Here is a 15,769-nt window from a genome sequence, read left to right as displayed (position 1 = left end):
CCAGCTTGACATGGAATTGTTGGTATTTATGTGAATTTCATTTAAAATAAAAGATCAGACCGGATATGCTTGAAACAGAGTCCTGATTTTGAAAATATTTGCAAGTACCAGTGAGTCTGGCTCAATATTCTGGTTTGTGATGAGAAATTCAAACATTTTGTCACTAAATTCAATCCTAGATACTACGTGGAAACAAACACAGAGGGTTTTGGATGGGTTTCTTTTGGCGGAAAGCCTGTGTAAATTAGCAATGCTCCACATGTTCCCGTCTTCTTAAGGTGACTTGAGATGGTGCATAACATATTTCCTTAGTATTTGGCCATAGTAATGAAACAATGTATTATTTTATGTGTCATTAGGGCACAGTTGGAGATACACTGTCCCTTATTCTGCTTCCTCCAGAGTAAGACAAATTAAGTGGACTGTGTTATAATTGCCCTTATAAGGCAAATATTCCTGGGGCATATTGAGGCCATCCAAGAACTATGAGAAGATATATATGGTCATATGAAATGTATTGTTTCTTATACTTTGGATTATCTATTAATATGCAGTCAAGAAAACTATTTTTCCTCATGAACAGATTTCAATGGAGCACACAGGAGCTTGGGCTTCCGTCATATAAAGAGTCAGATAACATACAGTGATACTTAAATCTCTGGTACTAGATGCCCACACAAAGTTGAACAAGCTAAAGAGTTCTCCAAACTTACAACCAGAACAACTCCATCAGAAGGAAGCAGAACCTGGTGTCTGGAGCACTTGTGAAAAAACATAACTTCATTGAAGTCAGTGACAAACAGACTTTTGCGATGGCGCCTAGAACTGACATGAGTCCTGTGTAGAGATGGCAGAAAAGAAAATCATGTTCTACTTGATTGGTACCCAGTCTTTCTTGAATTTGATACTGGTGTGAATTTCCTAACTGAAGGGGGAAAAAGGGAATAAAACAGCACCAACACACCTTTCCCAAGCTTTAAAGCAGTTTTGTGTATATAGTTATTGAATTTACAGTTTTCATTGCAATTTATTGACCTAACTAATATTCTGAAAATTGCTGCCAAACAGTCATCAAGACAGCCATTTTCCATTAAACTTGCCTATCAGGGCTGTGGTATTTTGCATTATTTGAACTACAAGTATAAATAGTAAACAAGTCCTTTTAATGGTCATTTTGGAAGCCCCTCTTTTGTCTTGCTTGATCTGTCTGGTTTTCTAAGGAGTGATTAATTTACCTGTGATGAGAATTGAAAGCGGAAAAAACAGGAGGTGAGAGGGTAGGTTTGCATTCCCTTCCTCTATCTAGACTCCTCATGCTCTCTCTCTCCCTCGTTTTTATCTGTTGTTCCTATTACCTATCTTACTTCTTTTTCATGCCTTCATTAATAAATGATGTTTAAACTTCCCTGGCTAACCTATGCCTATTTTTTCCCTTCTCATTCCATTTTCTCCTGTCATTGTCCAAAGCTGTAAATCCACCTCCTGTTCTCTAATCTGTTCCTCTTCCTGTCATCACTTTATTTCAAACCTACTTTCTGTGCTCAGCATTTTTAAGATGCATAATTGTCTCCCCTCTTCTCTCCTTCTTTTAAAGTGTTGATATGATACTCAAGCAGCAGAGATGTGCAAAGTAGAGACAGAGATAGCAAATCAGGAAGAAAGCTTTCATATCTGTGAAATGACAAAACAACGCATCTGCAAATGAATGTAGTTATGCCTGAATTCTCTCTCCATCCTGGGACCAATATGGTAGAGAAGCACATATGAAAACACCTGTTTACACTGTCACTTTTAGCTTTAGGCCATTGCACTCTAATTCAGGAAAGATGAAGCAAAGTCAGCCTAATTCTTAACACAATAGCAGTTTAATTTCAGACCTAATATACCATAAGTCTTTTGCATTGTATCTTGCTGCCTAAGAAGTATTATTTAAAATTGTGTTATTTTCTAACAGGAAGAAAAATAGGGGGCATAGCATAAACCTCAAGAAAGAGTATACAGGGGAAATAGAACAGTTAATAGAAGAAAATCTTTAAAATTTATCTTGCTGAATGTATATTTAAAAAGGGGAATATACCACAATAATCAACCAGGTTTTTTGCCTTCAGCCTGTCTGAGGCCATGTGGTTTGGAGATCTGATCACTAGTCCGAAAAGGAAAGGCTGTTTGCAAGATTTCTGGGGTGTTTTTTCCTGGAAAAGGTGAGAGGACAAAAGCAGAAATATATGACACTTTGTGCCGTAAAAAGAAAGTGTTCATCTATCTATCTATCTATCTATCTATCTATCTATCTATCTATCTTTATACATACATATATAGAGAGATCCATATGTTTCAAGCTGTCACTAAATTGATTTGGAGGCAGGTATTTCTTTCATTTACTGCTCTGAGGGTTAGGTCAAAACCTCTAAATTTAATACATGGCTGAACAAAGTGAATTGAATTTTCTTATTTGTTTTGCTCTTTCACACTCACTATTCAGTCTTTTCTGGAGTTATGCATGGTATTTCCATCAGTAATAATATCTCTGACTATTTGGAGAGAGAACATTGCCAAAGCAGAAGATTGTGCTTGAACATTCAAACAGCATTTTACAACAATCATGCTTGCTTAATACACCACAAAACATTTGTCTTGTACGGTATCTGTATAATTTTGAAACCATTTCTACAGTGATATTTTGGGTGAGCACGAGTAGCTGGCTCCTTGTTGTATAAATCAGTTATTATTTTCTTATTTGTTCTTGTGCTGTCTTCCGTTCTCTTGTTTTCTTTAATAGTGTGAACTTTAGTTCCGTTTCTTTTTCAAATCACTGCTTCCATTCCATTTTCTTTTAAACAGGTTCATCAGGCAGTCTTATGCCCATTTGAATTCTTTTGTATTTTTTCTACTGTGTAGCTAAAACAATTTTCTGATTGACTATTAATAAACATTACTTACATTAATTTGCACTTGTAGTAGCATCACTAGAGGGCAGTATTGATTAAATTAGGTGCACTCTAGTGCTCATTGGAAGCTTAAAGGCAGAAAAACCTCTAGTATAAACATGCTTGGATTTTTAATAAATTGTCATGGCTTTCATTTCCATTTTTCATCATGTTCTATATATAAAAATTAATAGTCATCTTAATTGCCATGTGTATTAGATATTGTTATATGTAACTGTAATGCAGGTAAAAGAATATTCTGTGATATTTTTATGAAAAAGAAGCAAAAGAATGTGCATGGAGCTTGGTAAAATTCAGATGGCACTGAAGTTATTGTAAATTATCATTATATTCCTGACTTTATTAAATATAATGATTAAAGTGGGGGGTAATAAAAATAAAGAGTTTTTTTCATGTGTTGTTTCTCAGAGAAAATGCTGTGTAAAATAAATATCTTCTATATTCATTAACTGTCTCCTTGAAAAATCTTAATACAGCATATTTTAAAATAATGAACAGCAAACATAACCAGGACTGTAAATTAAGATACTGACTAATTTGTTCTTATTGATTTACAGGTCTCCTGACAAATGCAGCAACACAGAATCCTCATAGGAGTGGTTTAGGCTCTGTGTGAGCTACTTAACTTAGTCAAGTTTCACTGCTGTGGATCATCATCCGTTATATGTCATCAACTCAACTGTCTATTTCTCTGTATCTCATGAATGACAGCATAATTCCTCAACATTATGAGCTAAAGTTTGTTCTACCATACTAAGGATCATTGGACTAAGGAATATAGAAAAAGAGATATGCTTGGGCATTAGCAATACAAAAAAGTTCATGGTTAACGTTCCATCTACGTTATACACCACTGCTGGACTTGCTGTTACCTACATGTTTTAATCTCAAGAGTCTGCAACAATGAAGAGTATCATCCCAATCAGCCTTAGAGAAGACTGTTTTGCCTATGGGAGGACACTGAGGTGCAAAAGAGAAACTCTTCTTGTGCCCTAAACTGTCTGAATTGCTTTTATTTTCTTATACTTTCAGTATATACAATAGACCAAAGAGCAAAATCTATTTTAAAGTGGACACAATCTTACTGTTAACAGAGTAATGTCATTAAATTGTAGGAGGTTTCCACAAAGACATGATTCCAGCTTTCACAAAGCTGGGATGTTGTTGTCCAGCAGAAGTGCTTATGGAAAGCTGCAGTAAAAACTAACTCAGAGACCTGCTCTTGAAATGCCATGTTCAAGAGAACATAATGGAGCACTGAGAGAAAATGACGCGTGTTTGAAAATCTTGGACAAAAAAGAACACAAACTGTCTACACGGCACCTTTATTCCTCTGTACTTAGATTGACTTTCTCGTACTAAAATCATTTTCAGTTTTAACCAGTTAAACATGCCTCTTCTACAGTTCCATTTTTGATAGTTAAAGTTGGATAATACAGTATTTGCAAAGAGCATGTTTGGTCATCTGTGGCCTATGTCTCATCTGATACACCATTTAGCACCAGAAAGCAAATTAAAAAGAAAACAAAAGTAACACTTGTTTGAAAGAGATCATTAAATGTATTTTGAAAAGCCTAAAGTTATATATTTAACAGTTTTTATATGTTGTATATTTGTAGAAAATCCTATTTAACAATTAACGTGATAACTCTGACAGTCATGACAAGTGGTTCAGAGTTAAGTTGTGTTTTATTACTTCAGTTGTCTCTGAAGTGACTGGTGTCGTTTGCTTTCTTCCATTGGGACATTCTGGATGTAAAGCATGACCAGAGAGGACTGTGTAGAAAAAGCAAAGAATAATGTTGTTTATATTACATAAATGCATTCAACCATTGCACTGTTGGAAGGCATTTTTTTTTATTTTCATTTTATTTTTATTTTTTGTCTTTATGTACTGATAAAAATAGACTGTAAAATATTTTACTCATTGCTCTTCATAGCAAGGTTCGTTTTTCTTTCTTTCTCTCTTTCTTCCTTCCTTTCTTTCTTTCTAGTTCTCTCTCTTTCTCTCCCCCAACTTTTACATAAAGGTCAGTTTGAAGCCTATCTCTTGATCCCATTTTCAGTGTTTTACCTCATTCTTAGAAAACCCACTTTTGCGGCATTATTAATTAGTGAAAATTTAGCAAAGACAGCATAGATGAGGGGGAAATTATGATAAAACAGAGAAACAAACAAAACCTTGTTCCCTTTTACTGTACCTTGTGGTACATAAGTTTAGTACATATTCGTATGATGCAATCAACAAGGGAGCTTAATTTCTTCCTGGCAAATGTACTATGGTTTCAAGTATACTACCTAATACTCCAATTAACTTTTAGTGTTATGCTAGTTCTATTCTACTAAAGAAAATATATAGAGATTGTTCAACTGACCATAGATGAAAAGTACAAAAATGAAAAGTTGATTAAAGACATTTTTGTAAAGCCTGCTCTAATACTGAGGCTTATTTAATGCAGAAGTTGCAGGAAACATGAACTATAGATAATTTCGTCTTCACGTAAAATAAATATATTCAAAATTCTTATTTAATCTTAGGAGTTTGACCAGTATCAAAGTAGCAATTAAAGCCCAGCCACTTAAAAAGTGTTATGGACTGACTGCACTATAAATGACCAATGTCAGGTTTAATATGTCATGCAATAAATGATGGTAAATACATTTACTGTATGTGTAGACCTCAAGAGCCAGATCCCTCACTCTACCAACTCTCTGTTTTGATTTACTTTAAAGGGAGTGTAGTCGCCTTATTTAGTAAACACAGAACAATTAAAGATGTTACATCGTTTTTGTTGCTTTGCAGTATTCAGTTTTGTGTTGGTTCAACTAAATTATGAAAAATAAAGAAAAACCTTTTATAAGTGAGACTTTTGTTCCCTGAGCATGACATCACCAAAGGAATTTGTAAGTAAGCTGGGGGCACAGAGAGGAAGACTTAATGGTGTAATGGGAAATTGAGGGCAAGGATTGTATTTTGAAGTTTTACCCTTCCCTTTTCAGATCTTGGGTACCTTCTTTCTGTTATGCTCAGTTATAGGTCAGATTAAAGTCATTTATTTTCTGGAAACCAGATCCCAGTAGACGATCTAAGAATGGACATCTGAAATCTCTTATCTCTAAAGTCATATCGTCCAATCAGTTCTGAATATGCAAGCTTATGTCTTTGTTTCCTGAGTGCTTTAGATGCTCAACAAAAGGTTGAACATGTGTTACAAAGTCTACTCTGTACAAAAATTTCAAAGACAAAGTGTTCTGATTATTTATCAGAGACTAATTCTAGTTGCTGAGTCCCCTGTGTACAACAGACACCTCGAGGCACTTAAAATGTGTTTTGTACTTTTCCCTCCTTCCTCAAAATGTACAGTTTCAAACAAACAAAATATACTGACTGCCTCTGTCACTGTGAATTACTACTCTAAGAGAAGTGGTGAAATGTTTCTCTCTCTCAGGAACAATATGTTTTCAGAATATTGTGAAATTCTGATTTTTCAAAACGAAGTTACATAAAAAAGTTTTGTTTGTTTCTGAAAGAATTCTATTTGCCTCTTGCAAAGCAAAATTTTAAGCACAGAGGGGAATGTCTTATTTGAATGCTATTAAATATCCTTCATTTCTCAGCTTGCAAACAAGTAACTTTTTCAAAACAGACTTGAAAGGGAACAGAAGAATACAGAAAAACACATAACAGACTAATAAAAACAACCTCTAGAATGCAGAAATCCTTTAAACATTTTTTTTTAAAAAAAAAAAGCTCTGTTTTCTGTTAGCCCAGGCAAAAACAGATGTAATTACTGCTTTAAACATCTGGGATATTGAATGAAGCAAATACTAACACACTATAGCAATCAGTATGACACATCATTGACCAATTTTATAATTATGCTTTTTTTTTCCCAATTAAATTCTTCTCTGCAGTAGCTCACGTTTTACACATGTAATGCGGTATCGTCAATCATTCACTTATTTACTGCAACTGTACCCACATGCTATTGCATAAATTTTTAACCTGGGCACTTAATATCTAATATAGCCCATTCATCACAATTGTGAGTACTAATTAGGTTTTCCAAAAGAAAGTAAAGAATTCAACACTGTGCCTGAAGACCCTGTATGGCTGCAAGGAATGGCTGTACTTGAGTGTGGGAAATTGATTGGTTGACAGGAAAATCACAGCACTGACTGCATGGGCCACTGAACTATTGAAAGAAAAAGGGACAGGCTACTAGATGTGGACATAAGAAGCCATAGGAAACAAAAAAAAAAAAAAAGAGAAAGAAAAAAAGGGAAAAAATAATTGGAACATTTGTTCATCGAGAAAAAAATTCTTTCATTACATAAACATACACATATGCACTTTCTCCATAAAAATTAGAGAAGACTTTTGATCTTAAACCTGTTTTTATGATTTTTATTAAGAATAACATATATATTTGTAACAACAAAAGATGAAGAACAGGTTGACTGAGGTGTTTTTCACCCTCCAAATAGAATTTATGTCAATGGAATGTGGAAAATGTTAAACCAGATCAGTCATGTGTTTCCACTTGGTTGATACCATGCCTTAATTGGAATCTTTTTAAAATTACTGAGTTCTTCAGGTGGCAAAATATTATCTTACTCCTCCCAAGAGTTAAGTCTCTTCTGTTCTTTCAGTTATTGCTTGGTGTGTGCTTCACACCCTTAAAGAATGCAGTCTATGTATATTTTTGCCTTACATAGTTACAAAAGTTACCACTAAATAATTATTTTTTTTTAATTCTTTCTTCTGTTTTTTTTTCCTACACATCACAGAATTGATGCTACATTGAAGCAATGTATCTCAGACTAGTCTTCGGTAAGTAGGGATGGACAGAAAACACAATATTCTATACCTGATTTCATGTCGGGGCTTAAATAAAGAAAGGAAACCAAGAAGGAAACTGAAGGAAAAAAAAAAACGACACCAAAGTAAAATAAAGATTTTTAATCTCCAAGTATTTAGTATTTAATAAGTTCCTTTTAGTATTTAATAAATGCTAAGGTAGCCAAAAGGAGTAAAATTTGAAACAGGGAAATAAAAAAGCAAATATTTTAACTGCAAAGATGAAAATTTTACTGATAATATGGTTTTCTTCATTTGAGATGTAAATCACATTAAAATTGGAGGCCCATGAGTAATAAGTAAAAGGTAATTCTGTCACCAATTAAAAATAAAGTAGAAAATAGGAGAAAAGTGTAAGTATATTAAAATAAGCCAGAATAGATAGTGACTAATAATGAGCCATTCTGTGGGTGGATCGACACAAGTTCCTGTACTGCTTTTGACTGAATGAATGAAATGCAAACACTGAAATTGCATGGTTCGTTAGTATCAGTAAATTACACAGGTTAGTGAAGATATGGGAGGCATATGAACATCTACAGAGACAAAACGGGCAACAAAATAAAAAAAAAAAAACAACTGAAAATCAGAAGTTTCAATTCATCTTTTCTCACTCCAGCAAAACTATTATGGCTTCAGCTGTGTAGAACTTTATGACATCTGTGAAAAAAGGGAAAGATTTCTGTCATTCTGCACTTGAGACTGATGTTAATGGTGTTTTCAAGCTGCTCAGTGTCTAGGTCAAGTCGCTGATTTCGTATGATAAACTTATGTTAGCTATTCCTCTCCAGAGCTCAGGCAAACCACTGGAGGACCCCTAAGATACATATTTACAGTCACAAGGCACAAGGTGCTGGTAGCACTGATGTCCTCCACAGCTGGCTTGGACAGACCATGACCACAATTTTCTTGGTTTGATGTCGGCAATATTAGTCTAGTGAAAGCAATGCTAAACCGCTCTACTCTGCTGCACTGATCCTGTGCAAAGCTGATTAGCATGTAATCAAAAAGCAACTTTCCTAAGGATATTATTAAGTAACATGCAAAGGAAAGCAAAAATTAAAAAAAAGAGGTTGATTATAGAAAACAAGTAAAAAAAAAGTGAATGGCAAAAAAATGTAATAAAGGGAACAAAAGAAAAAGTCTGTAAAGAAATTCAGAGCAATCATGAAAAAGTTTAGTAGGAGAAACTTCGAAGGTGTCCATGGTAGGAGTATAGAGTCTAACATGCTCAAAGGAACAATGTAAGTGTGGGCAGAGAGCAATTTAGATCAGCTAAGGAGCCTGAGCACTACCTCAAACAATAGTTTAAATCACCATAAGCAAGTGTTTGTCTTCCTCCACTGCATAGGAAGAAGCCTATATGTTTCTATGCAGCCAATGAGACAGAAGCCTATGTATGTTCCTATACAGCCAATGAGACAGAAAAGGGGTTAGGAGGGGTTCTTATGCAGGCATAACAATACATCTCAGCCACCAAAGGCAGAGACTGTGACAGGAAATGTTAACTTCAGCTGCCATGCAGAATTACTCACTGACTCGTGCAGTTGGTAGCAGATGGTTAGCAATAGCAAAAAGAGCCAGTTTTGAATGTACAAAAACATTGCAGAAAGCAGGATCTCACAAAGCCCCAGTGGCAGTAAAGAGGGCCTTCCCATCACAGTGACTAATGCAAATGCAAGGGTAATATATTTACTCATGTATGTAGGGTAGTATATTTACTTGTGTATAAGCAGATCATTTCCCCGTGAATAGATGAAAACAGGTGGGCACCACTTTGGTCCACACTCTCCAGTCACTTCTATACACATGTGCGTGAGCAGCCTTCAGAGCAGAAATGCAACAGAGGCTACAGCTTTACTAGATATTAGCCTGATGGAAATGCTATTAGCAAACAATTTAAAAATATTTTGAGGATTAAAGAAATTATGTTTGATTTGGCATAAGTCATAATTCTTCCTCAATGAAGCCATGTAGCACTTGTTTTCCACCACAGACAGATTTGTTTCTTCCCAGAAGTTTCAGAGCAATGTGACAGTGATAATGTAACTTCCAGCCCTCACAAAGCAAACCAAATGAGGGTGAACTCTGGAAGGGCAGGATTTCTAGCTGAGTAAATAACAACGACCTTGCTTTGCACAGGAAACCGACTCCCACAAAAACAAGAAAAATCACAAATGACTGTAATGCCATTCAAGCTAATTGTTATTTCATTTTTACTCAAACTGTTACAATGATAGAATATGCAATATAATGCACTCAGCAGCACTTAGAATTCCATACAGTAATGTGTTTAATATTCATTTGAATATTAAAATGAGTCCACTCTGCAGAGGATAAAGGCTGCACATGACCATGTTAGAGGTACTTCTCACTACACAGAGACATCAGGACAAATGAGGGAAGAGTAGAAAGCTTTGCCTCACAACAATTGAACTTTGTAGCAGGAAAAAAAAGGCTATTTAAGCCCTTGAAAACAGAAGCTTGGTAGATGGATTAGTCAGCTGACTGTCCAAACAGTCAAGAGAAAACTGAAAGTACAGGGGTATGTGCACATTTAAGGACGTTATTCTTACTTTAGAAATTATGTATTGTTCTTACTCAACCGATTTGTAGGCAGAAAACAGTAACACAAAGTCAATGCAGTAGCATTCACTATCTTCTCAGGTAGCAAAAAAGTGAGAGAAGGAACATGTGAGAGATCACTAGAATTCTGAAAGGTAGGACTTTTCAATAATTATTTTGAAAAATAATATTAAAGAAAATCATAGAATCATTAAGGTTGGAAAAGACCTCTACGATCATCCAGTCCAACTGTCAGCCCAACACCACCATGCCTACTAAACTAAAATGCAGCAAAGAGGCACAGTGTTTTTGCCTCAATTTCCTTTAAGAGGTGTAATACTGGAATTGTTGCTGATGATGGTAAATGTCTCCATAACTTCCTCAGGAAAAGCTTCTATACAGACACCTAATGACAGTGAAAAAAACAAGTTACCCCCACCAATTCTGCTGTCTGGCTATAGGGCTGGAATCTTTGAAGATACCAGATGCAAATAGGAAACACCTGTTGCCAATATATTAACAAGGCAATCAGATCTTTTATATATTTGTTGATAGAAAGGTGATATCAAGTCTTATTTGTTATTTAGTCCTCAGTTAAGATAATATCACATAGTCCAAAGTCTTCAAGTCAAGAGAATAGCTTTCAGAATCTGAAATATCGCATGTGATTTGTTTATTTATTTAGGCTATAAAAATGTTCTGGTATTTTCAGGAATTACTAGTAACTGCAACCATAGTTAAAGTTTCTGGCACAGTAGAATTGGATAAATGCCTCTTTCCTGTTCTGCTAATACAACAGCCTGCAGCATCTGCTATTTTGGACATACTGACTAGTGATGCTTCACTGTGACTGCATTTCAACTGTTATGATGTGAAACTTTCTTTGGATAATATTGTCCCATAAACCTCTGGCTTGGGAACAAGTTGCTTTATAATGGAAAGTCATTTCTGATGCAGTTTTTGTTGTCTTATGCGTGCCCAGAATTGCAGTGAGCCATGCAGAAATCCAGGTGAGTTAAGTTGTGTCTCTGTATGATCAGCTGAATGTGTTCTGGTGAAAAAGCACATTTTTCATTGAGCTAAGCCACTACCAGAAAAACTCTTAGTAGAATGTTGTAGCAGAAGTGGAATTGCAGTAGCCAAGGACAGCCTGAGTTCCTCTCATTTTTAGATCATCTCAAACGCCAACATATTACCTTTAAGAAGGTGACTGCTAGTAGATTGACCGCTTCTAGGTAGTTCTTTTCCAATATATTTACTTTACTGTTAGTAGACCTTACCAGTGTTTAAGAGAAGACCAGCAATTTAATTTCAGGTTACGTTTAACATACTGTTTGTATACTAAAAGGAAGTGAGAAAGGCTGCTTCCTTACTTTGTCCTGGCTGCTTCACTCTGTTTAAAATGTTATCATGGAGGAAAAAGGCAAATTTGGGAATACAAAACACAGTGGAGGTCCCAGATAAATGTAAAGAGTAGGGCTTTTCAGGGATACAGGGCGTTCCTGAGAAGAGCAGATGGCTATACCTTATATATGTTGAAAAGGAGACTCCTCCAGGAACCTACTTGTGTTGCTGTAGAACTTCCTGCAACCCAGGAATACATGGAAACTTCCTAAACTAAAAGATAAATACAGCAAATCAGAGAGGAAAAGCTGTTCTGCAATCTTTGTTATTCTACCTGTCAAGTTAGAGACTTTTTTTTACTGCAGAAATGCCTTGTTCTTCATGGTGTAACAAAGCCCTATACCATGAGATGAAAGCAATGCTAGACCCTGTGTTTGCTTTCTTAAAGAAATGTGTATAAATGACTCCATGGCAAGGCCAGTGTTTATTATTTTGATGGTGACTGTAGTTTACTTGGGCAATTTCAGGCACTCAGCAAGCTTCCTCTTCCTCTCCTTTTTCTCTCGCTTGGGAGACACAGAAACAAGTCAGGTGATGGGTCAAGAATGGTTGCAGTCCATAGTCCTACACAACTACACCTACTGCAACAACTATGAGCAGTTCTAAGGGAATTATTTTAAGGATGTTCAGCCTGATTTATCTACTACTGTGGTTTAGGCAGTGGGCAGTGCAGTACAAATTAAAAGCCCAGCTCATGATGTTGCCTCTAGCTGTATACTCCTTTTACAGATGGCCAATGGGCCCCAGGTTTGTTACTCCAAAGGGGGTTTTGTATAGGCTGCATAATCTGAAAGTGCTGTGGTTTGTTTGCCTTTCTGAGAAGAACAGGGATGGAGGGTTTCTTCACTTGCTCTTTCTTTTTTAAAAACAAAATTATGCTTTTCCAGAAATCTTGTATCATTCTTTCATTGCCTGTCTTGTGGAGAAGAATTCGGAACGTGAAGGCTAGATATATGCACAACAAAACTCGTTGGCTTTCTACTTACTTGCAAAGATGCCCTGAGTTGGAAACAAAGCAATCAGCTTGTAAGGCAACTATTTACATCTAACAGTATTTTTGGATGCTCTAAGAACAGGTCTTCCTTGAGAACCAATTTGAACTGGAGGTAAAAAGAGAAACAAAATGCTTGTTGCTGCTCATTCCATTTCTCAAGATTACAGTCAGAGGTGAGAACTTTCCCAAGTTTATACATTTACACGCTCAGTGAAATAATTCAGAAGTCTGTTTGCAATGATGCCGTCTGGGGACACCTGTCATAATGATAGTCAGCTTTGTCTATTATTTTTTCAAACACAATATAAAAGCTATACCCCAGCTTCATCAACTGATCAGTGTTCCTAAAAGTATTGCCATCGACAAGAATGAATATATTGCAGAGCCTTCTAACCTTAATAATGAGAGGCATGTTTCTGAGGACCACCCTCCTTTCATTTTAATTTCCTTGCAACAAGGTGCACTGGTTCTAAGAGCATTAGGAATGTATTAGTTTCTTAGTCAATGAGTTGGCTGAAGGGAACATATGCTGCACAGTAATCTATTGCTCAGCTGTAGCATGTATCAAGTTCAAAGGCAATACCATATTGCTATACTCATTTCACTGAAATGTTTCCCTTACTAGAGTACACTGACAAATATTTCAGTCCTACCATGAGCTAAAAGAGCATGCTTACTACTTTGCTAAAGTACTTAATTAAAAATGTAAAAAAATAAAATTAAAATAAACCTATACTTAGTTATTAAGAGTCCAGCGGAGAACCCTTACAGTGACAGATGAAATTAGCCTATAAGCCTTTATAACTTACATGGTAATAAAATGTGGCTACATTTTTGAATTAAATTTATAACATGACCAAATCGATTTCATTAGTGTATCTGTCATATTTGCTGTTAATGATGGCTAACAGTGGAATAGAAACTGACAACAATTCCTGAAAAACTGTGCGGATTAAAATTATGTTATACTGGCATTCATGAATTTTAATACCCTTTTTTATCATGTTTTTTTTTAACTTCTTTTTTCAAATTTGAGGCTCACAAGAAGGGAATTAAACTTTCTACACCTGTCTCAGCTCCTATTATTTCTATTGTTAGCAGTTAATAAGCTTAAGAAAGGAAGATCTTTCCACTAAATAAAACAAAAAAGGCATTGCTTGAGAGTCTCTTGTGAGTGCTTATGGGGGAATGGATGAATCTCCACTACTACAGTTCTGACATCAGAGTCATTTCCTTTGAATGACTAGAGAGCATTAGGATGCTCAAATTGCTGTTTAGAAGACTGTGGATGATGCTATTCGTATTAATAGACTTTGGTCCTCTGGTGTGTAACTCCCTTTAATGCTAATGGAAGTTCTGCAAAAATCTACAGGAGAATACACCTACTGTTATGAATCATCATAGTTCTCTAATCCCATTAGTAGGGCTTAAATGTATGTGAGTTAAAAGTGTGCAAGTAATGAAATGCTCACCTCAGTACAGCAATTGAGAACATCAAAATACCCCTATGTAACAAGATAACTTGACCTCTCTGCTACTTGAAAATGTGAGAAGGTATTAGATAGGTGTCATGTGAACTGAAAAACCATTACTCTTTCATATTTTAAGTCCCAGATTAGGACCTCTTTCTTGGGTCAAAATTGTGTGACAATGAGATAATTAACAAGGAGAAACTGAGGTTATCTGTGTGTATAAGGTAAAACTTTATCTTAAATATTTCATTAATTACAGAATATTCTCTTAAATATTATATATATATATTTACATGTATATATACATAGTTTAAGGCATTGTGTCTAGTTTGAGTTTATTGTCTTTCTTGCTCTCATGGATGATTCCTCTGTTACATTCAGGAGGTATGATGGCAGCATGGGTAAGCAAATTAAGCAATTCCATAAAGCTTGGGTGGTAGAGGGAGAAATATTTATCCTGCTATATGTGGGGATTGTTCTGGTCATGCGAGGACGTTGGTCTTTGCAAGAGAAACGTCATCTTCACATCTTTGATGTTATTATTAGCAGAATTAGTGACATTTTTGTGAGATTCTTCCTGTACTGCACATACACTCATAAACTGCAGACTGTTCAAAGAGAGAATGTATTTCTTTCTACATGTTGGCAATCTATATTTAAATATTTCTGCTCTTGTGGTTCAAAGTAATATTATTTGCATTTTATATATGTAGTGGGTTGACCTTGGCTTGCAGCCAGATGCCTCTGCAACACCTCTCTCACCCCTGCTCCTCAACAGGACAGGGGAAGAAAATAAGATAGACATAGGGAGATAAGTTCCAATTAACACCATGGGCAAGACAGACTGAACTTGGAGAAAATTAGTTCAATTTATCAGTAGTTAAAATAGGTTTGGATAGTAAGAAAAGAAAAAAAAAAGAGGTAAAATTGAAAAAACACCTTCCTTTTCCTGTTTTTCCTAAGATCCAACTTCACTCCTTCATTCCTGATTTGTCTACCGTCCCTCCATTCTCAAGTGGCACAGGGCTGATGGAGAATGAGAGGATGTGGTCGGTTTATAACAGCTCCTCTCTGCCTATCCTTCCTTCTTACGCTTTCCCTTCTCTCCATCATCAGTCCTCCCAATGCTGCACTCCTTGAGGAGAAACCTGCTTCTGTATGGGTTTTCCACAGGACACAGTTCCTTCAGACCATATCCACCTGCTCCAGTGGTCCAGGTCTTCCACAGACCACAGCATGGGTATCTGCTCCACCATGGTCTTCTCCACAAGCTGCAGGGGAATCTCAGCTCTGGCACCTGCAGCATCTCCTCTCCCCGTTTCTGCATTGACCCTGCTGTCTGTGGGGCTGTCTCTCACAATTTTTTCCTCACTTTTTACTGCCATGCAGTGTTTTGTCCTTCCTTAATCTGTCTTCCCAGAGGTGGCACTATCTTGGCTTCTTGGCTTCCTTGTGGAGGTTCAGTTTGAACTGCCTGAAATCCATCACAGGGAAGCCCCGGCACCCCTGCACAGAAGTCGCCCTA

General features: G+C 36.1%; 1 protein-coding gene across 11 annotated transcripts in view; it reads left to right on the top strand.

Moving 5' to 3' along the window:
* TAFA5 (TAFA chemokine like family member 5) overlaps positions 1–7,087 on the top strand; it is a 406,890-nt gene extending 399,803 nt beyond the window's left edge. For 2 of the 11 annotated variants that reach the window (XR_008448192.1, XR_008448196.1), the window contains 2 exons: positions 2,109–2,201; positions 3,506–7,087. Coding sequence is in view for 1 of the 11 variants with exons in the window: in XM_054056431.1 (XP_053912406.1) it covers positions 3,506–3,514 (9 nt within the window). In the remaining 10 variants the exon portion in view is untranslated. The remainder of the gene's footprint in view (positions 1–2,108; positions 2,202–3,505) is intronic. The other 9 variants (XR_008448191.1, XR_008448194.1, XR_008448195.1 and 6 more) reach the window with 7 other exon arrangements.
* Positions 7,088–15,769: the final 8,682 nt, after the last annotated feature.

This window comes from Cuculus canorus, chromosome 1 (assembly GCF_017976375.1).
Source record: "Cuculus canorus isolate bCucCan1 chromosome 1, bCucCan1.pri, whole genome shotgun sequence".
Lineage (NCBI taxonomy): Eukaryota > Metazoa > Chordata > Aves > Cuculiformes > Cuculidae > Cuculus > Cuculus canorus.
This window is presented reverse-complemented; position numbering and strand designations above follow the sequence as displayed.